This window comes from Caenorhabditis elegans, chromosome III, assembly GCF_000002985.6.
Source record: "Caenorhabditis elegans chromosome III".
NCBI lineage: Eukaryota > Metazoa > Nematoda > Chromadorea > Rhabditida > Rhabditidae > Caenorhabditis > Caenorhabditis elegans.
In genome coordinates, this window is record NC_003281.10 from 5,654,832 (window position 1) to 5,677,891 (window position 23,060).

The 23,060-nt window shown below is 36.3% G+C and overlaps 4 protein-coding genes and 2 non-coding genes across 18 annotated transcripts; 3 read left to right on the forward strand and 3 right to left on the reverse strand.

Moving 5' to 3' along the window:
• Positions 1-144: 144 nt before the first annotated feature.
• sdz-21 (C2 domain-containing protein) lies at positions 145-2,210 on the reverse strand. Its single transcript, NM_065814.5, has 3 exons — positions 1,930-2,210; positions 1,199-1,483; positions 145-789 (listed from the first exon to the last, which is right to left on the reverse strand). Exons 1-3 carry the CDS (start codon positions 2,161-2,163, stop codon positions 391-393), a joined length of 918 nt encoding a protein of 305 aa, NP_498215.1. The 5' UTR covers positions 2,164-2,210; the 3' UTR covers positions 145-390.
• Positions 2,211-4,970: 2,760 nt separating this feature from the next.
• F54E7.6 (uncharacterized protein) lies at positions 4,971-6,254 on the reverse strand (the record flags this gene model as incomplete). The annotated part of the gene is made up of 6 exons (NM_065815.2): positions 4,971-5,158; positions 5,208-5,300; positions 5,388-5,472; positions 5,530-5,617; positions 5,798-6,085; positions 6,127-6,254. The coding sequence occupies 6 exons, from the start codon at positions 6,252-6,254 to the stop codon at positions 5,058-5,060; spliced, it is 783 nt and encodes a 260-aa protein (NP_498216.1). The 3' UTR covers positions 4,971-5,057.
• Positions 6,255-7,624: 1,370 nt separating this feature from the next.
• F54E7.13 lies at positions 7,625-7,848 on the forward strand. The gene has a single exon (NR_052324.1). It is a non-coding gene; the product is annotated as an Unclassified non-coding RNA F54E7.13 (non-coding RNA).
• A 1,553-nt stretch (positions 7,849-9,401) lies between these two features.
• On the forward strand, positions 9,402-21,964 carry par-3 (the record flags this gene model as incomplete). 13 transcript variants are annotated; one of them, NM_001306740.3, is made up of 16 exons in its annotated part: positions 9,402-9,472; positions 9,531-9,708; positions 10,115-10,204; positions 10,258-10,320; positions 13,923-14,030; positions 14,109-14,256; positions 14,720-15,703; positions 15,901-17,016; positions 17,390-17,536; positions 17,641-17,863; positions 18,288-18,549; positions 19,186-19,358; positions 19,890-20,065; positions 20,417-21,071; positions 21,225-21,350; positions 21,403-21,901. In NM_001306740.3, 15 exons carry the CDS (start codon positions 9,541-9,543, stop codon positions 21,563-21,565), a joined length of 4,602 nt encoding a protein of 1,533 aa, NP_001293669.1. The 13 variants fall into 13 exon arrangements, with proteins under 13 accessions (NP_001293669.1, NP_001293668.1, NP_001022607.1 ...); NM_001306739.3 differs by having other exon boundaries at positions 18,297-18,549; NM_001027436.3 differs by lacking the exon at positions 19,186-19,358 and having other exon boundaries at positions 21,403-21,964.
• 21ur-9905 lies at positions 14,699-14,719 on the forward strand. The gene has a single exon (NR_052325.1).
• Positions 21,781-23,059, reverse strand: F54E7.9 (N-terminal methionine N(alpha)-acetyltransferase NatE). The gene is made up of 2 exons (NM_065818.7): positions 22,784-23,059; positions 21,781-22,157 (listed from the first exon to the last, which is right to left on the reverse strand). The coding sequence occupies exons 1-2, from the start codon at positions 23,055-23,057 to the stop codon at positions 21,928-21,930; spliced, it is 504 nt and encodes a 167-aa protein (NP_498219.1). The 5' UTR covers positions 23,058-23,059; the 3' UTR covers positions 21,781-21,927.
• Position 23,060: the final 1 nt, after the last annotated feature.

Genomic DNA, 23,060 nt, shown 5'->3' on the forward strand with positions numbered 1-23,060 from the left:
AATCTTTCGACGTCTACATAACATTTATAAATTCATATCAAAATTGAGTGTAAAATAATAAATAAATTCTAAACGGAAAATTAAGAAGTCGTCGAAGAGCAAGAAACTTTCCGAATACAGTTGCATGAGTTCTATGTTCCACAGTTAATTGTAAAAAAAAGTTTATTAAATGTTAATTAAAGTAAAACATTACAACAAATTATAATTTAAAAAATGACAGGGACAATAAGTTGAGGAGACAGGAATCAAATTCACCAGACAGAGATCACAAAATACAAAAGAAAATTAATAAATATCAATTGAAGAATCAAAATATTAAGTTAGATGAATAAGGGCTCGCTTGAGATCACATTTTCTCGAAATTCTAGATATCAAACTTTTTGAACAAATTTACACAAAAACTGGGTCACTAACGCTTACATTAAGCTGATTCGAGCTCTCCGCGCGGAAAAAGTCATAGACAAGGGATCCTAGACGTGGCATTGGAGCAACAGTGAAACTGTCAGTGAGATGAGATTCATCATATTCGATCATCGGAGGCATCAGAGAGAAGAAATCGATGTATTTGGATACAATTGGCTTCTCATCGGAAATCGAAATGAATGTGGCGTTGGTGTGAATTGGGGACATTCCTGATTTCAGAGATGGATCAGAGATCCGAAGTTTTCGGAGTCGGCGGAGAGTTATGAAGAAGACGATGATGCAGAAAGTGGTTAGGCAGAGAAGAATGAGGCAGGCGATGAGGAGGTGTTGTGTCGAAAAGATGAATGATTTGTTGGCGGTGAATGTCTGTAAGAAAGGAATCAGGTTAGATGGGGTGAAGGTGACAGCTGTGGGAAAATTTATGGATTGATTTTATTGGAAAGGAGATTTTTTTAATCTGATCCATTCAGTAATATAAAAGAAACTACACGTCAATTATATGAGCCAGTCTTCTTATACACCGTATTTCTCTGCCTACCTGTTCTGTGAATCTTAGCAATTTTGGGCTATAAATTGACTCTGTTTTTTTTAGAAAAGGTTTACCAGTATGCACAAGGTAGGCAGATAGGAAATTATTGTTTCTCCAATTTTGCCCAAACACTTTTTTTGAAATCCAGAAAAATGTTCAATTTAAGTATTTTTTAATCTTTGTTGAATATTAGTTCGAACACACTCACTGTTTCTCAACTTTTTAAATAGATTTATGAAAACTTACATCAGGAGCAATAGTAGTTGGTGGCGGGCAGTATGGGCATTCTGTATCCACTTTAACCAAAACCTTTGCAGTGAAACATTGGGAAGTGATAAAAATGACACGTGTGGAAAGACGATTCATAACATCAGTAGATGATTGATTGAAGATCACTTTTGGATGAAATCCCTGGTCACATTTCGCGACAAGACCGAATGGATTCAAAGGATTACTTCCTTCGATTTGAGCACTGACACGAACTGATTCGATTGAGCCATGCCATTGACTGATGAACGATGGTTTTTCAGTCTGAAAAATAAAGAAATTTCTAAAGAAATTAGAAGTTTTACATGGTTGAAATTTGCCAAAATTAAATGTCTCTAAGTGTAAGTGGGTGTATTACCAACTGACGATATTATTTAGTAAATGCCAAAACCGTCAATAACTAGACGAAAGGCCTGACTATTAGTGGCGTGCCAATTTCATAGATTTGCTTGTAATTTGTCAAAAACAGAAACATTTTTGAGTTGGAAAAATTGTTTTAAAAAAATTATTGTAGAACTAGAAGTCCCAAACTTATAATGTTCAATTTCTATAAAAAACCAAAGTGTTTAAAAGTGCAAAAGTTTTGAAAAATTGTACAATCAATTTCAGAACAACCTTTAAAGTAAAATCTTAATCATAGAGAGGCAAGCGGAATATCAGAGTGATCGGTTGACACAAAAATTCACAAATTTCACTAAAAAAAAACTAACCGAGTTCAGAAGTTCATTGATATCCCAGGCACGAGTAGCAAACTGAGTTGGACTGTTGATATCTGTGGAAACTCTTAGCAATGGACTAGGACATGCCTGAGATTGATTCCAAAAGTCAGAACATTGCTGGCGAACTTTGAAATCAGTGATGACAGTAGTCACCCAGAATTGATCAGTGGCCGAGGCCAACTTGGAAAGAATTGCGAGAGCAAGGAGAACTTTGTAGAAGAACATGGTAAAAAGACTGACCAAGAATGAATTGACTGAAATAAGAAATGTGTATTGTATGGTTGAGGGGGTGGAGTTTGTGCAGAGAAGGGGGTGTGATGATATAGGTGACGGAAGTTATCCTATGGGAAGAAAGAGTGAGAGGATATGTGCCAGATGTTATTTAGAGGGAGAAGATGATCGTTAAAATGATGGAAGGTATTGGAAAAAGTAGAGATTTTCGTAAAAGTAAAGTAAATTGAAATGGGAAACAGGCTGCACTGTCTAATTGTAGCTTGATGCAACAGAAATGGGACAAATCGTGCCGAGACCCATTAGCCAAGTTAGAGCACCGACAATATATAGAGAAAGTTTCCCTATAGAGAAAATGTTTAAATCAATCCTATTATGCTAGAATATCATATTAAATAAAATGTAACAAGAAATTGTTTGCAATTTTTGAAGTTACAGTCAAAAAGAGTCACTTACTCAGTTTTCATTTATCTAAGTTGACCAAAAATGCTATTTGTTTTTTTTTAATGAACAACTGGAATTCTACGAGTTGTAATTTTCAAATGTATTTTAATTATTCGTATTTGAACATTTTAAGGGTTCGTTGTCTGAAATTTTTCTCACAAGTATTTGCAATCTCACAAGTATTTGAAATACTTAATTATGCTATTTGTCATTGTTGGACTATTATAAATGTGCTTATACAAAATACCTACTGCCAAATTTTCACATTTGAAAAGTTGGTACATTTTCTAATTTTTGGATTATATATTACCCCGCTGCCAAATTCCTGCATACCTACCAGGTTGGCACAAAACTGTGAAAACCAACAGAGATTCAATCAATATTAATATTAAAGTGTACATAATTCCCATGTTCTTCCACAAATTTACAAAGCGTGTTTAAGACTATTAAAAGTAATATGATATACAAACTAATAATGTTTTTTTCTAAAAAGAGCAAAAAACGAGCCACCACTAAACAGAACAAACATAGTCATTGTACCCCTTCATATCTCTGACCTAATTAGATGATCAATCATTTGTCAGTAACCCAAAGCCAAGTCTTTCCGAAAAAAGAATTGTGTGCACCGATTCATCATCACTTGACACCTTTCCATTACAGGCGGTCTTATTGTTTCAAGATTGGAAGCGTAAGCAGTTTTTAAGAGGTTTTGTGAGGGAATATATGTGAAAATAGAATATCAACAGAGGAAAAGGCGTTTTTGAAGGAAAAACCGACAAGTTGGATGGGAAAATAGATGTTTGATCAGTGTTAGCAAGTAATAAAATTATCTGTACAAAAAGGAATAACAATTTAATCAAAATCTAATTCAATTCTGAGCTTCCAACGATTTTTCAGATTTTTCTTTTAATTATAAGGTTCTGAAAATTTGCAATAATGACGTCAATCTTTTCCAGATGTCTCTGTATAGAATGATTCTCTGATTCCAAATAGTTTATGAGCGCACGCAACAATAAATAATAATTATTATTTATTTTATACTTTATTGCGTACGTCCTGAGATTATTATTGAAGATTAACTTGCATCATTACAACCCGTGAGTTCTAGAAAATGAAGCTCTAAGCAACAAGTTTTGTAAATGTAAATATTTATAAATTTTAGGTTTCCAGGAACTTTCAACTGTCTAACTTTCAGATTTTCCCAATTCAGCTCGAAAACTCGGAAAAGGTTCCACAATTGTTGAACCAAAAACCGTTTTTTTTGTTCATCAATAATACAGTTTCTGAGAATTGACAAAAATTGTTGTCATGTAAGGTTATGTCACCTTTAAAAAATTTCGATCTGAAAAACTTTTAGGGTGCTACTCCTTACTTAAAATTTTTTTCATAAACCTCCCAGAACACCTTTAAAATAGTCTAATGTCTACAAAACCGCAATTTTGCGTATTTTGCGTATCAAAAATAATGTAAGAAGTGCAGTTAAAAATCGTTTTATTTTGTTTCCTTCCATTATCGATCAATTTTTAACCACATCCTCTCGTGACAATGACAATTCCAGCCGGTTGTAAATCAAACACGACATGTTCATATTTGGCTCAGTATACCTTGCACATATTGTTCCTGTTATAAAGCAGGTGGTGGAAAATAGAGTCTTATCTGAGATGTCTTTTCGCTGGAAATCCAAATTTTCAGTAAAACGCTTGTAACCTCAGTAATATTGCAAATTGAGGTATGGTGAAAAATTTTTTAAAAAAAGCTACAAAAATGTAGCGTTTTTTTGCTCATATTTTACCATGCGCAAAAATCCTAAAAAACGATACCCCAAAAAATCCAAAAAAAATGCGGTCAAAATATGCCTGAAAATTGAGACTTTCTGATTGAACGGAAAACTTTAGGCAGCTACTGAAAATTTGTATTTATATTCAGAAAGTGCATAAAATTTGCAACTATTCCCAGAAGAAACATTTTGAAAAAAGTTCATTTTACGTCAGATATCAATATTTAAATGGTGCATCTAAAATAGTGCTGGCGGTTTTGGAGCGGCTATGGACCGGGTATGGAGCCGTATTGGAGCGGTTTTGACGGTAGATTAATTTCATAAAGTTAGAACGGTAGATTATTTTTATAAATAAAATTTATCTACCGTTCGAACTTTATAATAGTTTTTCCCCATTCCATAAAATCCCAAAAAAACGCTAAAAAATTGTAGCATTTTTTTATTTTGCCCTCTCGGGAGTGTAAAGAGTCTAGGGAGTCTAGGGAGTCTAGGGGGATCTAAAGTCTCTAGGGAGTCTAGGGAGGTCTATTTTGCCAAACATTTCCAGTCACTGTTTGAATTCTTTCTAAATTATTCCTCATTCAATAAAACAAAATTTATTGCATTTTATTTTTTCGAGATCTAAATTGTGAGCTTATGTACAACTGCGACAGAAAATTACAATAAATCATCCGAAATACGGATTAAACATTGTCTGAGTGGGATACGTTGGATCAACTGCAAAACACCACGGACAGGCTCTCTGTTCGCGGGTACGGTACTCGTCACCTGAAATTCACAAAACTTTTTAGAATTTTAGACGAGAATTTGAATTTACCCGGTCTTTGGAAATTACTCTTGTACCAGTCACCTCTTCCAGCATAATAGTTTTGGTACAGTGAAGGCAATGGGTTGTTTTCAGGTTTTAAATCTGAAAAAAAAAGTTTTTCTTTTCTCACTCATAAGTAGTTTTTAACCCATTTTCGTTCAAAACAATTTTTAATTATAATTGTCTTACATTGCCCTTTTGTCTCTCCAACTTGATACGGTCCTACAATATTTCTGCGTGAAGTTGGGCCAACGTTTACACCGAAAATCGTGTGCTGTAATTAAATCGTTTAAAAAGTGTTTTTGATTTTAGGTGCTAAAAAAGTAATTACCCGAAGTTTTACGAGATCATCTGCCACGGAAGCTCTCGATCCAATGTCGACCCCAGCCCCTTGACTATCCCATTCGACTAATCCTCCTCTGAAAAATAATTTTTCTGGTTCTGGTTTTTGTTGTTGTGTGGAATATGGTTAGAAAACTGAAAACTTTGATAATTTAAACGCCCGTGAAAAATCAATGCAGATTTTTACAACGTAAACCCAATTATAAGCCTCTAGAATGAAAATACTTTGGCCTTCCCCATAATTATTAATTTTTCACCTGTTTTGCTTCCAAACTTGGAAAATCTTGTCCCGTGTTCCAACCTCCAATGCTCCATCATCTCTGGTCACATCAACAGTTGCTCCGATACTCCGACCAATTTCAGTATCTTCATTGATAAGAGGTACCTTATGATTTCTCAATAGCCGAACATCTACCCCATTGTGATATCCATACGTGGCACCTTTTCTGTTGGTCAGTCCAATTCTCTCTTCTTTCAAAACCTGAACCCTTGGACCTAGGCATAAGTTTTCTCGAATCCCTGGTGTAAGGCATGTTATAGTTGACCTTAATAAATTAATTTTTGAAAAACTTTATTTGCTGCATACCTCAAGGTAAAAGGAATATCAATTCCATCTTTTGTGGCCAAAGCAGCTTGGCGTTTAAATCTTATAAACTCGCAATTAATCGAAGAAAATTTCAATAGAAAAATAAGAAACACAGAATAATATGTCATGATAGTATTTGTACGATTGATACCCAAAAACAGAATATTGCGTAACGCAGAGGCGATTCATTGCGTAACAAACAGGTTCTCCTTGGAAGCATATGCTTTTTGTAGTGTGAGTAGTGATAAAGGTCATCAAAGCGAGGGAGTCATCTTGAGGCCACTTGTTCGTGTTCACCCGGTCATTATTTGTTTCTGGTTCGATTCTTTTTACTGTCGCCCTCAATCCGTCGGCTACTGACCTTCGGAAGCGTCGGGTACATCCCTTCGTTTCCGCATCGCATTAAGTGCCATTCTCACTCACATATGTTTCTTTCTCGTGTGCCTTTTTTTATTAGCTGCAAACTTCGCAAGCTATTTTACTATGCATACGGCTCTGTGATTTGAAAGTTTAAACTCGATTTTGAAACCTTCTTTTCTTTTGGCTCAGTTTTTTGGATTTATTTTATTTTTGGTGGAGGTGTTGGAGGATTTGTTGACTGATATTGACTGAAATTTTACGTTATTTTAAAAATTTTGAATTCAGAAGCATTAATAGTAATTTTTGTCAAAGACATGAGCACCTGTTTTTTTTGTTGCAACATGTCAACTTTTGAAATGCAGAAGTGCCATTAATATTCAATCTACAACAAATAAGTTTTATATTTTTATAGTTGTTCAGGGCGACTGTTGTACAGAAAAGTTTAGCTTATTTTATGTAGAGTGACTATGTTTTTAAAAATAAATTTTCGGTCAAGAAACTGTTTAGATGATCTTTGAAGGTTCCAGAATGGTATTCTGTAAATCTAATTTATGATTTTTTCTAGTTTTATCACATTTCAAATCTCTTTCGGCGTGATTTTCGTGAGTTAACTTTTTAAATCAATATTTTAAAAATGTTAATGTTGAGAAAACATTTTATTTGGGTCAGTCTTTGAAGTCTAACCTCTGAAAAAAAACCTGGAAATCATATGCTCCAACTCTGTTCACTGTTCACTGTGTGAAAGACAAGTTTTCACAGCGAACTTGAAAGCCGCACCCATTTTGTATGCCAGCTGATAACCTTCTTATCCTTTACTCATCCTTGTGTGTTCTCACATGCTTTCTCATTCGTGAATTGGAAGAATCCCACAGTTTTCCACATTCGGAATGCAATTCAACTTTTTTTTGTGTCATGATTATTGCCGTCATCATCATCACCCGCCCGCTAAGGCCCCTTTCACAAATAACGAACGGTTTGGTGTTGTGGCCCATAAAAGTACCGAGCAAGGTCAGTCGGCGAAGAGAGGAGAGACGGTGTTATTCATGCATACCTCTACACAAATAGTGTCTCGGTCAATCGGACCTATGAGTCTCATTGACATTAAGTTGAGGTATGAACGTCGATGGCAATACCTCGCCTGCTCTTTTTTTTTCGATAAAAGGCAATTAAAAATATCTTTCTTGTAGATTTTTAAACTTTCGGAAAAGCAATCGTAGAAAAGTGCAAAAAGTTGATTGTTCAGTTTGAGCTTTTCCATTCAGGCTCTCCGAGCATTTGACAAGCCGCGCGAGCTCCGCTGGTAACTCACTGTTTTTCTAATATCCAATCGCGCACCGCTGCGCCAATCTCTGTTCATTTCGTCGTTTGCCAGCTCAACTAATAGTCGGGACAGCACCCACTTCATATAACTTATTGACACGACTATAATTTGTCATTTTGCTTCTCCAATCCATCTCATGAAATATGTGTGTCGTGGCGTCAAGTTGGCATATGCAATGAGGTGATGGCTCTCTAACTCTTGTGCAATACAGCTGGTGCGCACTGACTCAACCTTCTCTTTTTTGACATTTTACATTAGGAAAATGCCAATCAGAAAGTGTAATGGTACACAATATGTGACCTATAGTCGGTTTTAGTTTATTTTACGCCGAAAATACGGTACCCGGTCTCGACACGACAAACTGTTGTTAAATGCGAAAAGGGTTGCGCCTTTAAGGAGTACTGTAATTTCAAACTTTCGTTGCTCAAGAATTTTCATTGAATTTTCATAGCGTTCCCCACATATATGTATTTAACAAAACATTTTCGTATCGTATTTTTGGAAAAACGCAAAATTCCGCGTCTGATTTTAAATCACAAACCGACAATAAGGTTTTCCGAATCCAAGAAAAATTGAATTTTCCCCAAAAAGTAGAGCAATTTATTTTCAAGTCTTTCCTGTTTTTTTACAAATCCATCCCAGCACAACTCGGTGTTCTTCCAAAAACTCGTCTCCTCCAACATGCTCATTATAATGGATCATCATCTTCTCTAGAGGATCCTCTGTGTGACTTCTCCACTTGACAAATTGCCCAAGTGGAAATAAAATAGGCACATTTGGAAATCCTTGGTGAGCACTGAGAGAGAAAATAGAGTAGAGAGAATCCAAAAATGTAATTGGATAACCACCTTCCTCCCGTTCTGTCTTCCAGAAATGTCCTCCCATTTTCCCAGCAAAGGTTTCATTGTTTGTTTTGATATCAAAAATTCATTTATTATTTAGCTATGCGATGAGCAATGCGATGACTGCGAATTCAGTTTTAAGGCCGCTTTTTCTTAAATAAAATTTAAAAAAATTTGTAGACTTGTGAAATTGAGAAATACAGTAATCATTTTTCGGAACAGATGGGTACGGTACGCATTCGCGGCGAGACCTATCGCATGGCGGGAAATTTTTTTTGAAAATTAAAATCTGCAAAAACTTCAAATTTTTAGATTGTCTATTGATTTATGTGCGATATTTTGAGTTTTTTCTCATTCCGTCAACTAATTCTCGTCCAGAAGATCAATTAAGCTATTCAGATCTTGAAAACACGAAAAAATCCGATTGAAATCGGAAATCGGGCCGATTTTTTTCAGAATATTGTTTTTCGAGCTGAATTTGTCTGCGCAAAAACAAAACTTAAAACGCTGAATTTTTTGTATTACAGATTTGAAAACTCAAGAATAAAATCACTAAAAAGCTAATTTTTGTATCCTTTTAAAATTGGCGCGGGCAATTCGGACAAATTTTTAAGATTTTAATGTTTTCCCGCTAAATTCAAACTTTTTTCCATCGCTGAGCACACTAAATCATTTGCTCTTTCTCTCTTACTGTTACTTACTTCACAGACACACCAATCATTTTCTTATCACTCTAATATATATTTTCTTGCAGATAGAAAAGGTCTCGCAGAGCAAATAGGTGCGAAACGAGAGAGCCTCTCGGGAGGAGAAACGTTGATTGGTTTGTTAAAACTTCTTTTCATTTCATTTAATTTTTCTTTATATCTGCTCATTTTCAGATCGATCATCATGTCGGCTTCATCCACGTCATCATCTAGCACATCGTGTCCGGAAGGTGGCGAACCATCGGGAAGCTGTAAAAGCAGCGACGAGGGTGAATCGACACTGAAAAAACGAATGCAACAGTACGGAATTGCGAGTGGTTACGCGAATTCCTCAATATCTACACTTGATAGAGTGCGGAAGTTTTTTTTTCTTAAAAATTGGAGAAAAAATCTTGAATTATCTTTCATTCACGCTTCAGAAATCTTCAATTCAAACTGTCAACAGTTCTACCCGATTTTTGTTTCAAAAAAATGCTTGAACTGCTGAGAATTCCATTTCTGCAAATTTTCATACTGCAAAAATGCGCATTTTAAAATGATTTTGTAAATTCAAATTTTTAAGTCAAAATCCGAATTTTGTACACATTCTATTTTTGAGTTGGAAAGTTTAAGATCCTTTTCAAATTTGAAATTTCTGGCTTTTTCGATTATAACACCGAAATCTGGAATTATTTTTTACTTTAAAAAATGTGAAATCCATTGAATATTTGAAACCTTGGTTGTAATTTATAATTATAAGCAATATTTTAATTTTTCAGAGCCAATATCAATCGCTTCCACTGAATGGAACTCGCCGAGTCACTGTTCAATTTGGACGAATGAAAATTGTGGTACCATGGAAGGAATCGGTGAGCTTTTTTTTCAAATGTTCAATCAATTTTTTAATATTTTTCTTGTTCAGGATCAGACAGTTGGTCAACTAGCAGACGCAGCACTTCTTCGGTACAAAAAAGCGAGGGGAATGGTAATTTTTTTTCTCCAAAAATTTGCAGAAAAAAGGTCATTTTGGAGGCAAAAAAGCGTATCCCAAATTTTCCCATGAATACAGTCAGTCGGGAATAATGAAAGGAAAATCAACAAGAAGCACGCAATTTTATCTTCGTCTTATTCTCTTCCAATATTATTCCATTCCCGAAGAAGCAGCAGCCCCCTTTCGTTTTCTCGGAGAGGTTAATTCGGCTGAGAACAAGGCCGCACCGATGAGGATGTGTTGAATACCATTTCTCTGTTCATTTTCACCAAATAATCCCCTTCCTTTTCCGCTTTGGAGAAAAAGAAAGTTTGGAAGAGACGCAGACAGTGTTACAGTGTGTTGTTGGCACACAACACTGTAAATAATAGATATTTCTTCATTCTCTCTCATAAGTGACTGTCAAAAAGTTTTACTATTTTGTGGAGTTGAACTGTGGTGCTCTTGGATTTTTATTTAGTTACTCCTGATCTTCTCACTTTAAACATTAAGACTTAGTGGTTATCATCCCAATTTATATTTACTAAGCAGTAAAACATTTATCTTGATTGAATATCCAATGATCGCTTCATTTTCTTGAAAATCTCTACAAATTGAAGGCAATTTTCTCCTCTTGGACCACCAACCATAACTAGCGAATCCTAGCCAAAGAGGGATTAATTTCCAAAATGGATTCTGGTCGAATTTGACTTTAATCGGCGTACGCTGTGCGGCATGGAAATTCCGGAGGCCGTCGCCTCGTCCCGATTGGATTTTGCAATTTGCAATAAACGGATTGATTTCGACGCGCTTGGTAGATTTTTGTTTATATAACATGCATTGGTCTCTCACCATGTTCACTTCATGGCGGATTTTGTACGAATCTCTTCCCCCTCATCATCATCGTCGTCGATCATCATGCTTCCTGTTCGCGCAGGTTGTAGCATTCGTTTCGCAGTAAATTAAGTTTTCCGCTGTAGGCAGGCAGTTGATCTAAATAAATCTGATAAGAATTTATTCGAAGGCTTAAGATTTGTTATCTCTCTCTCTCTCTCTCTCTCAGTTTTGTTGATTTAGATTTATTTGACGTTGAGGACGATATAATCATTATCAGCAGCAACAACCAACTTGAAATTAATCAAATGGAATGTATAGTTGGACGTTGTGTAATAGGAGTACGAGTAGAAAGTGTGAGTCAATTGCAGAAATTAGTGTTTTGTTAGGAAGTTGGGCGCCAGTTTTAAACCCGCCGCCTACACTTTTGATATTACGATGAGCACGGTTCAAAGGCAGGAGTTTTTTTTTCAGCCGTATCAGACTTTATAAATTTTCCATTTACTAATTTGATCCAGTTTTTATGGTCATGTAACATGTAAAGCTGTGTTTAGTCCCAGCCGAAAAGAAAATTGAACAGAACTCAAAGTTTTCGTGTGACTAAAAAAATATGGTGAGTCACCTTGGAATGTTTTTGTTCGGTTTTGAATTTCAATTCAAAAATTGTGAACAACTTTGGCGTTATTCATAATTGTGGAAGTTTTGAATTTCAGTTGAAAAATGAAAATTGTGATGTGAAAACCTTGAATTATTGTTCCTTTCAAACTTATTGTATTTGACTCCAAAGGCCTCCGAATAGCTCCAGAACATGTGAATTGGCAGCACTTAAAGTTGTTCATCTATCTCTATCTCTCTCTCCTCGCCATCATCGTGAAATAAAGCACCCCCTATTCTACATGCAATGTCATAACACTCATATCTCATGTTATCGCCATCCTCCGCTGCCACTACGAATCATCTGTTCTGAAAGCAGCTTTTTTTCGGGTGGTTTTTGTATTTTTCTTTACTGATAAACAGCTTGTGTTGTTGTTGTTCGCGACGAGAACAAATATCATGGACATTTTACCAACTATTGAGAAGATAAGAAGAAATGGTTAGGAATGATGTGTATATAGACATCTTCCCCTTTCTATCTCTCTTCCCTTCTCTTCCGAGTGTTTCTGTTTCTATTTGTCGTTCGATCTGATGATTGTCGTCATTTTTTCTCAGCCGCTCCTCTTCTTGATGCCCTTGCGCAACCCCACCGTGGCTTACTTGTTGGGGGGTCTTGGAGCGAAGAGCACACATAAATGATATGAGTCATTCCGTACAGTCATCCTGTATTCTTCTTGTTCTCACAGTTTACCCGTGCTCGATGCCTTTTTATGGTGCAGCTTCGGGCCCTCTCGTACATGAATGGGTACTGTAGCTGTTATGACCACTCGAAAAGTACTATATTCTTCGCTCTCTTCCTTTTTTCCGCTTCTGCTTCTCGGTTGAGTACACCTTGTTTACCTTCTGTGTGTGTCTGTTCGCTTCCTCGTGTTTTTCGCTCGTTACACATCACCTTAAAAAAATTCTGAAACAGTGAGCTTTTTCGGTTTTTGGGAAAATTATTGCATTTTTCTGACTTCTCAAACGAGCCTTTTACAACATCAATTCCGTTCCATCTGACCCTCTCTGAATCAAAACGAATATAAAATTTCCAACACACTGCCCTCGTCACATCTGTGATTCGTACCAGCCGGCTCTTCCCATCTCCCTTTCTATTCTCTATTCTTCAATTCCCATGATTCTAGTTCAAAATTGTTGAATACATTATTTTTGTTGTCATCGTGTTCATAATGCGATTATTTCTCGCATACATAAAACAAGTTCCAGTTTCCCCGTGATTTTTTGCACGGAATCATGAGAGTTCTTGATAGTTTTCCGGAGAATATAATTTTGTATACATCGGATTTTGCAAAAAAATTACGTTGGAAACCGATTGACATTTTAATTGTGAATGAATGAAAATTCTGAAAAAAGGCTTGAAATCTCAGAATAATGGTTTTTCAATAAAAAATGTCACTTTTTGAAGTCAATAAACCTCTCGTTATCTGGATAAAAATCACTAATTAGGCGGCTTACACGTACCAATTACAAGGTACACTTCTCTTTTCTTGTTACTAATCGCAACTCAACATCTGCTCTCTCTCATGTTTTCCCATCTCTACCTCAGTCCTTTTTCATCATTCCCTCCTTCTACGGACATTGTCGTTCATCATAAAAAGAAAGACCTCCATCGCTTTTTCACCTACGCAAGTGTATGAGGTGAAAATAGTGTGGCTTCTCAGAGAGACGCAGGTGGTATGCGCAATGACCGTGCTCTCTCTCTGTGTCTCTCTTTCTCTTTTTTCGAACTGCCGAGGAAGGACATCAACCTCTTTTGGGCAAATACCGGTTGAGATTCTTTATTATTATTATTATTATTTGAGGCTCTCGGTACATTGTTTGGTTTTCTCTTTCTTTCTCTGTATCTCTCTCTCTCTCTCTTTTTGGATTCATCCGTCATCATGTTTTGAAACACGCATCGGCTATAATTTCAGCACATGCATAACGGTCGTGGTGGTCGATATGACGTTTGCCCTCCTCCACCACCACCACCCTATCACTTTAACCATGTGCATACACCGCCGTCAAAAGTCATCGTCCAGCAGCAGAAACAGCAACAAAAAGCTCATCGAGAGCCGCCGCCGAGCTATCCTGCCTCCAAAATGACCACCACAAATGATAATGTTACGGTTAGTAAGAGAAATTTTCAGGCAAACGAAGATCGGATACACGTACACCGACTCGAGTGCGCGTCTGATGGTGGAATTCTCGATATGGATGATGTTTTAGAAGAAGTTTTTGATTTGAATTATGATCAGGTCCGGAAAATTCGAAGATTTGAAGATGAAGAAGAGCATTAACGAGATATATATAAAGTCGAAATTATAATTTTTCAGATCCTGGCAATCACTGATGAAGCTAATGGCGGATCAACTACTCCAACGTATTCTCAAATTCAAAAACAACAGCATCACTATGCACAACCTCTACCATATGCTAGGAAATTCGATGGAGGACCATCAACACCGATTGCGAGTGCTTTTGGTGAGTTTTTTAATGTTTTAATATTTAAGTTATCCGAATCAGCTGAAAGTTTATGCGTTTCCAATTTTTTTCAAATATGTATAACTGAAAAACTTTATAAAAGTTAAGAAAAAAACGACGAACTGAATTCACCATTTTTGAATGACTAAAATAATGTTTAACTCTATTTTTAATTGTAAATTACCAAAAAGTAGTGGATTGAAATCTACAGTATTTTTAAATTTTTATTCAAAAATATGCAAAATGAAATTATTCCAAAATATGCTGAAAAAGATTAGATTTTTTCAGAAATTTTTTTTGTTAACTTTAGAAAAAAATTGAAATTTCCTAGAAATACAATCTATTTTTTAATTAGTTGAAATTAATTTTAACAATCAAAAAAAAATCAAATTTTCAACGTTACACTTTTTGAAAATTTCCTTGGATTTTTCAAATTTTTTATTCAAAAATTTCCAATTTCCAGGAAGCGTAACTGTCAACCATCAGGCTCACCGTGCTGCATCTCCATATAATGTCGGATTTGCAAGAAGCAATTCTCGAGACTTTGCGCCACAGCCAACACATTCGAAAGAACGACGCGACTCGGTTGTCGAAGTGAGCAGTTTTGATCAGATTCCACAATCTGGGCTTCGAGTATCGACACCGAAACCGAGCAGACAATCGGAGGATGTTATAGACGGAAAACCAATGAATCAACCGATTCTGCGATCCTCACTTAGAACTGAAGCTTCAGGAAGTCGTACCGAAGAAGCGACGCCTGTAAAACAATCCAGAGTTACGTTGAGCCCAGAAGTTGAGAAGAAGCTCGCCGAGCAGGATGAACGGAAAAGTGAACGTAGGAAACATTATGATAAGAATCCTGGACGATTTGCGAGAGGTTCTGATCGAAAATCAAGGATAACTGATGCTCTTTTGGATGCTCGTGACAGAATCGCCGATCAACTAGAAAGTCAGAATCCAGCAGAAGAGACGAAAAGTCAGATGATTCGAGTGAAAATTGATCAAGGTCCCATGCCAGGAACGTCGCTTGTCACTTTCCCACCGATTCCAGAAAAATCAGAAAACGAAAAGCAGTTGGGAATAGAGGTGAATGCAGTATTTGATGAATCATCTGAACTACCGGGAACATCAGAACCTACTAAACTTAGTTCTGTTCAAATTATGAAGATCGAAGATGGTGGTCGAATTGCAAAAGATGGACGGATACGAGTTGGTGATTGTATTGTTGCAATAGATGGAAAACCCGTTGATCAGATGTCCATTATTCGAGTACGTGCTTCAATCTCAGATCTTGCGGCGGTCACTTCACGTCCAGTTACTTTGATTATCAATCGATCATTGGAATCATTTCTTGAGCAGGAATCGTCGGCTAAGCCAATTCAATCGGCTCTACAACAGGCGAATACTCAATATATCGGGCATACGACAGTTGTTGAATTGATAAAGAGTAGGTTTTGTTTCAGAAAATTGCAGCTCAAAATTTAAAATATAGAAAGTTGTTCTCAAATTCTATTTTCAATAGAAAAAGTTTTTTGTAAATTTATAGGAGAAAAAACTTAAATACTTTGGAGAAAACAATTCCGAAATTTCGCAAAACCGTGATCAAAATTTTTTTGAAATTCAAATATTATCCTAAATTTTCAGGCTCTAATGGATTTGGCTTCACTGTGACCGGACGTGAAACTGCAAAAGGAGAACGTCTATTCTACATTGGTACCGTTAAACCGTACGGAGTTGCTCTCGGTCATCTAAAATCTGGAGACAGACTTCTAGAGATCAATGGAACCCCGACGGGACAGTGGACGCAATCCGAGATTGTGGAAAAGTTGAAAGAGACGATGGTCGGTGAGAAGATAAAGTTTCTCGTGTCGAGAGTCTCTCAAAGTGCTATAATGAGCACGTCTGCTTCATCTGAGAATAAGGAAAATGAGGAGACACTGAAAGTTGTTGAAGAGGAGAAGATTCCACAGAAGCTTCCGTTACCGGCTCTTATGACACCTCCAGTACCAAAAGATACTCCAGCTCTGTCACCTTCCGGAGCATCACGATTTGAGATTGTGATTCCATTCATCAACGGATCAAGTTCCGCAGGGCTCGGAGTTAGTCTGAAGGCTCGAGTATCGAAAAAATCAAATGGATCAAAAGTGGATTGTGGAATCTTTATCAAGAATGTGATGCATGGAGGTGCTGCATTCAAAGAAGGAGGTCTACGAGTTGATGATCGAATTGTTGGAGTTGAGGATATCGATTTGGAGCCACTGGACAATCGGGAAGCTCAGGCGGCGTTGGCTAAGAAATTAAAAGAAGTTGGAATGATTAGCTCAAATGTGAGACTGACGATTAGCAGATACAATGAATGTAATCCTGGACAAATCTCAAGGGATTTATCAAGAATTACTGTGGATGCTTCATCACCATCACCTTCATCTCGAATGTCTTCGCATACAGCTCCAGATTCTTTACTTCCATCACCAGCAACTCGTGGAACATCGTCTAGTGGAGCAGATTCTTCTCACTCGAGGCAATCGTCCGCTTCATCAGCTGTTCCAGCAGTGCCTGCAAGACTAACTGAAAGGGATTCGATTGTTTCAGACGGAACAAGTCGGAATGATGAATCAGAACTTCCTGATTCGGCTGATCCGTTTAATCGGGAAGGTCTCGGAAGGAAAAGTCTCAGTGAAAAAAGAGGAATGGGAGCAGCTGCTGATCCACAGCACATCAAATTGTTCCAAGATATCAAACATCAGAGACAGAATAGTGGTGAGTTATTTTATTGAAATTGTGTTGATGACCACGACCCTGTTTGTGTTAAGTTTCAGAAAATTCACCGAGTTTTTCATGCTTTTCCACGATTTTTCGTTTATTTTTTTTTGTTGCAAAAATTACATTTTCGAGTAATAATTGAAAATGGAAATTCAAAAATTTGAAAAATGCAAACTTTCTCGGATAAATTTTCTTTTTTTTTAAACTACATAGTTTTCACTTTGAAGATTATTTTTTTGAAACTATTAATTTTGAAAAATACGAAAAAAACAGGGGCGTGGTCGTAATAGTGTGAGCTTCTAGTCTGCTCCTCCTCATCCTCCTCAGTCTTATTTTCAAGCTTTCTCACGCTTCTCTCCTCCCTTTTCAGCTCCGACGTCTTCAACTCAAAAACGAAGCAAATCTCAACCTCGATCTTCGTCACAACGGAACTACCGTAGTCCCATGAAGCTTGTAGATCTTCCGACAACTGCTGCGGCTTCTGCTTCTACGAATTCTCAGAATCTCGACGACTCTGGTTGGTTTTAAGCTTCTTCTTATTCGGCATGCAATCCTCTCAGTTTTAACCTAATTTACAATTAAACATTCAATTTAAAAATATAAAAATTAACCCGTTTTCAGATATGCTGAATCGCCGTTCTCAGAGCATGGAAAGTATAAATCGGCCAGTGGAGAGCATTCTCCGTGGAACGGGGCAAATTCCAACAGGATCATCTTCAAAAGTTCAATTTATGCAAGCAGCGAGTCCTGATCAACATCCATTTCCACCTGGAGCCGCATTGCTTAGATTGAAGAATGAAGAGAGTCGATCAAGAGATAAATCAAGAAGAAAGAGTATGGGAAAGTGAGTTTTTTTTTTGGAAATTACTGAAAAAATTCATCAAAAAATTATTTTAAAAACTTCCAATTTGAATATCATTTTTAACAAAAATTTGATAAATCGGACTTTGAAAAAAAATTAAAATGACGGAGAATCTTTTGAAAATGACGGAGAATCCTTTCATAGCTTCAGTAGTTTGCATTAAAAATTCACCGGAAACATGTTTTTGTGGGTGTCATCGGAAAAACGAAAAATCTAGAAAAAAATTTAATCAGAAAAAAAGTCTTCGATCACTCGTAGTTTTCTCTTCGTTTCTCGTTTTCTCGTAGCACCCTGTGGAGATTTTCTTTTGTTCATTTTTTCGCTATATAATTGTTTTTTTTTCTACTAAAAAATTTCTGAAAATTGAAAAATCTTAAATTTTGAATTCACTAACCCAATCGATTAGCCCTTTCAGTGCGATGCGAAACTTCTTTGGATTCGGAAGCAAATCAAGAGATGCATCACCAGAAAAAACACCGACTGAATCAGTTCAATTAAGATCTGTAGAACGACCTAAATCAATAATTGATGAAAGAAATAATGGATCATCTGAACGTGCTCCACCTCCTCTACCACCACATCAATCACAACGACGTGGAAGTGGTGGAAATGTATTTGTAGATTATGGTGAACCATATGGACTCATTCCACAGTATCCCCATAATACGGTAGGTTAATTGAATTTAAATTTTGAAAGATTTTGGACATAGGAGTGTGCTCTTGGGTTGCTCGAAGAAATATTTAAATTTTGAAGAAAAAATTACAACGAAACGATTTTTAAAACATTTTTTGAAGCTTCGCGCTTTTTCTGAAGCATAAAGAAAGTTAAAAATCAACAATTTTACAAAAAAATTTATCTGAAATTTTCTTATCGAATTTTAATATTTTACGAGCAATCCGGGCATGTTTCCAGTTTTAAAAATTTATTTTTTAAACCACAACAAATAACAATTACATGTTCTCGATGTTTTCTGTCGTAATTCTTTTTGTGTTTGAAATTTTATTTATTTTCTAAATGTTTGCTATTTTCTAATTTTTATTCTAATTTACTATTTTTACATAATATAATCATGTGAGAATCGAGGCTGTCATCAAAAATTAATTTGGGACCAAAAACTTGGAATTCTTCTAGATACTAAACTGAAAATTAACATTTTTTGAAAGAAAACGTTTTTTTTCGGTCGAGAAATAAAAAAAACAAAAAATTCATTTTCGGCTACCAATTTATTTTTTACATGGTTATATCTAATATCTTGAATAATTTCTAATCAGCTAATCCCAGCTAATCAGGTAACCAGTTACAGTCAAAAATCATGGCAACAAGTGCCCAAAACGGTATTCGTCTTATTTCCTATACAAAGAATCAATCTTCATCACCACCTCCACCTCCACCTGCGGGAGGATTATCTCCACTTCAACTGGGGAATTCAAAATTCTATTCCAGCTATCGAGAACCTTCTATAACTCAACGGCCTAGGTACTACTACTGATGATCCTGCTCCGCGAGCCCACAATCCCGACGTTCACCTTTTGTTCATCTGATCCCTTTGTTTTGTCTGTCTGTGTGCCGTTTTGTCCCTTTTTATCCACTAAAAATCTCTAACAATCACATCCTTCTCACCGAAAAAGCTTCAACCTCGTGAGGTTTTTTTGTGAAGCTCAGAATTGCGAAATTTCTTTAAACGTTTTCCAAATCTCAAAGAACGAAAATTGGAAAATTCTTCGTTTTATTCTACGATTACAGTATTTTTACACGATATCTGTAAATTTTCTCAAACCAATAATTTTTCCATGAAAAAGATTTCAAAAGCGGAAAAAACAGAAATTTCTAAAAACAAAGTTATCGAAAATTTTCTAATTTTAATTGCAATCATTTTTAAAAGAATCTATAGAAAATTAAAATTGTTTGAAAATGTTTGATTGAATTTTGCAGTTCTCGAACTACATGAATAACCTACATTAAACCCCAAATGTTCGAATATTTCCAATCAAATTTCTATTATTTCAGACTTCCGGATATGAGTCGTACGCCGACTCTGAGCTCTACGATCGATACGCGGCCCATCGCTATCACCCGCGTGGGGGCCCAATCATCGATGAAGACGAATACATTTACAGACAACAGAGTACCAGCGGTAATTCACCGATCAACACGTCGTCCTATGTCAACTATGGATTACCAGCGTAAGTATTTTGATATTTGTTGAAAATATCTGAAAAAATTAAATTTAACATTGGCGCAAAACTAACAATTTGGTTTTCCAGAAAAAAAATGTTCTAACTTATCTTAAACATTAAAAATTTCAGAGTTATCTCATTCCGAGACCCAAAAATCTATTTTTGTTTTTAAAATGATTCTCGTCCGCAAAACTTGGGGAAAAGAATACAAAAAATCTGAAAATTAAAATTTGCAATTTTTGTAAAAATCGAGAAATTTCAAGCAAAAAACAATGTAATATTTTCCTGAAAATAATTTGCATTTTTTCTAAAATATTCAACAAATTTCTAAAAATTAATAATTATTTGTATTTTCAGATCTAATGCGTACCATGTCGGTTCCCGAATACCACCACAAACCTCCAGTGGAAGTATCTCGAAAACCAGTGGAGCGATGCGTCGTGTCTATCCCGCCGAATACGATGAAGACGTCGCCTACCATCAACAAATTCCCCAACAATCAACGAGATATCAACAGGGTAGCGGTAGTGGACGTGGTAACGCCGACTACCATCACATGTTCAACTCGTGGTTCGCGTACACTGGCGGTGGAGCAGTCGGCGCCGCTCCGGTCATCAAGTCCTCGTACGGATCATCGCCGGTACGGATCGCAGCCGCTTCGGCCATCGAACGAGGCGAATCGTTCGTCGTCGAGCCCGTCAGTGGTTCGTCGGCCTCGGCCACTGACCGTCGGGGACGGAGCACTTCGAGTGGAGCCGTTGCCTCTGGATCATCATCAACTGGGTTCCAATATGCCGCGAAGGAGAAGTATGCGGATGCTCGATCTGGAAAATTCAATGGTGGATCGACCCGACTCTTTATTCCAAGACACGGCGGTGGGCTCAGCGCGGCTGCGTTTGCAACAAACTTCGGGGGAGAAGCCTACGAGACACGTGGTGGAGGAGCCGGCGGCTCGCCGAGCCAATACCGTCGCAGAGATCAGGGACCGCCTCATCGTTTTCCCCAGTACTAGGTCAGTTTTTTCTCAAAGTTATATTACGCAGCCGCGAAAAATACGGAATCCGTAAAAATAAACGGTGATGCGCCTTTAAAGAGTACTGTAGTTCCGAACTTTCATTGCTGTGCAAATTTCAATAGATTTTTTATTCATATCAATAATTTTCAGATTTCCAATAGCTGCCTCATCAATGCGTGTATCATCAGCGGCACAACCGCTTGCGAATTCTGTAAACCTACGATCTGTATCAAATAATAAAATCAACGATAATTCCGCTGAGCGAATCTCATTAAGGTACGTCCACCATTTGACTTTTCGAACAGTTTCCATATTTTTTGATTTTCAGAGCCAGAAAGAAGCTTCATCGAGAAGCAGTAACACGAAGCGAGTTCTTCTTGCCACCGTCGTATTCAAATGAGAATATCAAACTGTTCAACAGTCTCCTTCCGCCATCCACATCAAGTATCATGACAACAAAGACCCCGTCACCTACGACGCCGAAAAATTAAAGATTCTATGGCTTTATATATATATATTTAATTCCTCTATAATTCTCCTTTTCACTTCTCCCTCGATATCTATAACTCACTTCTAAAAAGCCGGTTCTTCTTATTCTAAACATTTTAGTAGGGAATTATCTCTATTTCTCTCTCCTGTTGAATTCATAGCCGTCGTCCATCTCTGTGATGTTTTCTATATTGTTTGTATTTAGTAGCCTCCCGAATCAAATCAAATCCATTTTTATTCTGTTTAACATACTTCTTGTTTTATAACGAATGTTGTTGTGAGCTTTTAGATTCAAGATTTAAAAACAAAATCAATCGAATGAATCTGGTGAATTTATGTTTCAACTTTATCTTTTTTATGTAAATTAATGGAATGGCTTTCGCATGATAAACGCATCAGGAGGACTGCATCGTTGATAGTATTGTGGAACGAGACAATCCACGTTGAAGCCGCGGTTCTTGTAGAATTCGATCGCAGTTTTGTTGGAAGTCTGCACATGGAGCATCGCGTGAGGCAATTTCAATAATTTTCCCTTTTCGTCGACGAAATCCATCAGAAATGAGCCGAGACCAGCTTCGCGGTGACGGGGATGAACTGGAAAAAATAAATTTTTGCAAATTTTGTTTTCAATTTCTAAAAATTAAAAGTTATATTTTAGAAATCAGAAAATTGTCCGCAGTTTTAGAGAAAAATGGAAAGAAAGTTCAATCTTCAATTAAAGAATTAAAATAAAGTGGGAAAACACTGTAAAAAATGTTTTTTAAATTTATTTTTGGTTTTTTCCAATTATTTCAGTAGATTTTTCAACACTTTTTTGTTTCTTTTTGAAAAATGTATCAAGAAATTTTTTTTGAGAATACGAAATAGATCTTTTTAAAGTATTGATTAATCATATTTTGAAAAATATTTTTTAGATTTTGCAAAATTTACTTTTTATCAAAATGTTACTTTTTCTACAAATTTTTGAGGTTAAAATGACACTTTTAATTAGAAAATAGCTTCGAAAAAATTTTAACTGAAAAAAATGGAAGATCTTCTAAAAAACGACTTTAGTGAAAATCAATTTAAATCTTAATTTTTTAATTTTTGATTTTTGTTTTAAAACCAGACTTTTTTCTGAACTTTGAGACCATATTTTAGAATTTTTAGAAAACTTAATTTTATAACATTTTTCTTGAATTTTAAATGAAAAAATCTTAATTTCTCAAAAATTTACAAACCTCCAAAGCTTCTTATATAAAGTACGCGTCCTGTTTCGAAATTCTCGGGCTTTACAGCAACTATGGCGATTGCCTCGCCGTTTCGTATTACAACTCCTGTTAATTCGTTATTCATACATTCTTGATAAAATTTGTCGCTGTACGACACCGGAAATATGCTTGAAACGAGGATTCGAACTGTTTTTATGTTTTCCGCAGTCACTCGTTGCAGTCGAAGTTCAAGAGAATTATCGGTTGATGGTGATGAATGTGATAAACATTCCTCTTCTTCCATTGC

Excerpts from the sequence above, each read along its gene's own strand:
- sdz-21 (NM_065814.5), bottom strand. The coding sequence starts at position 2,163 with ATGTTCTTCTACAAAGTTCTCCTTGCTCTCGCAATTCTTTCCAAGTTG. Across the intron at positions 1,484-1,929 it reads TCAATGAACTTCTGAACTCG|ACTGAAAAACCATCGTTCAT; the intron begins GTTAGTTTTTTT and ends TTTATTTTTCAG. Across the intron at positions 790-1,198 it reads CAACTACTATTGCTCCTGAT|ACATTCACCGCCAACAAATC; the intron begins GTAAGTTTTCAT and ends CCTTTCTTACAG.
- F54E7.9 (NM_065818.7), bottom strand. The coding sequence starts at position 23,057 with ATGGAAGAAGAGGAATGTTTATCACATTCATCACCATCAACCGATAAT. Across the intron at positions 22,158-22,783 it reads TTATATAAGAAGCTTTGGAG|TTCATCCCCGTCACCGCGAA; the intron begins GTTTGTAAATTT and ends TATTTTTTCCAG.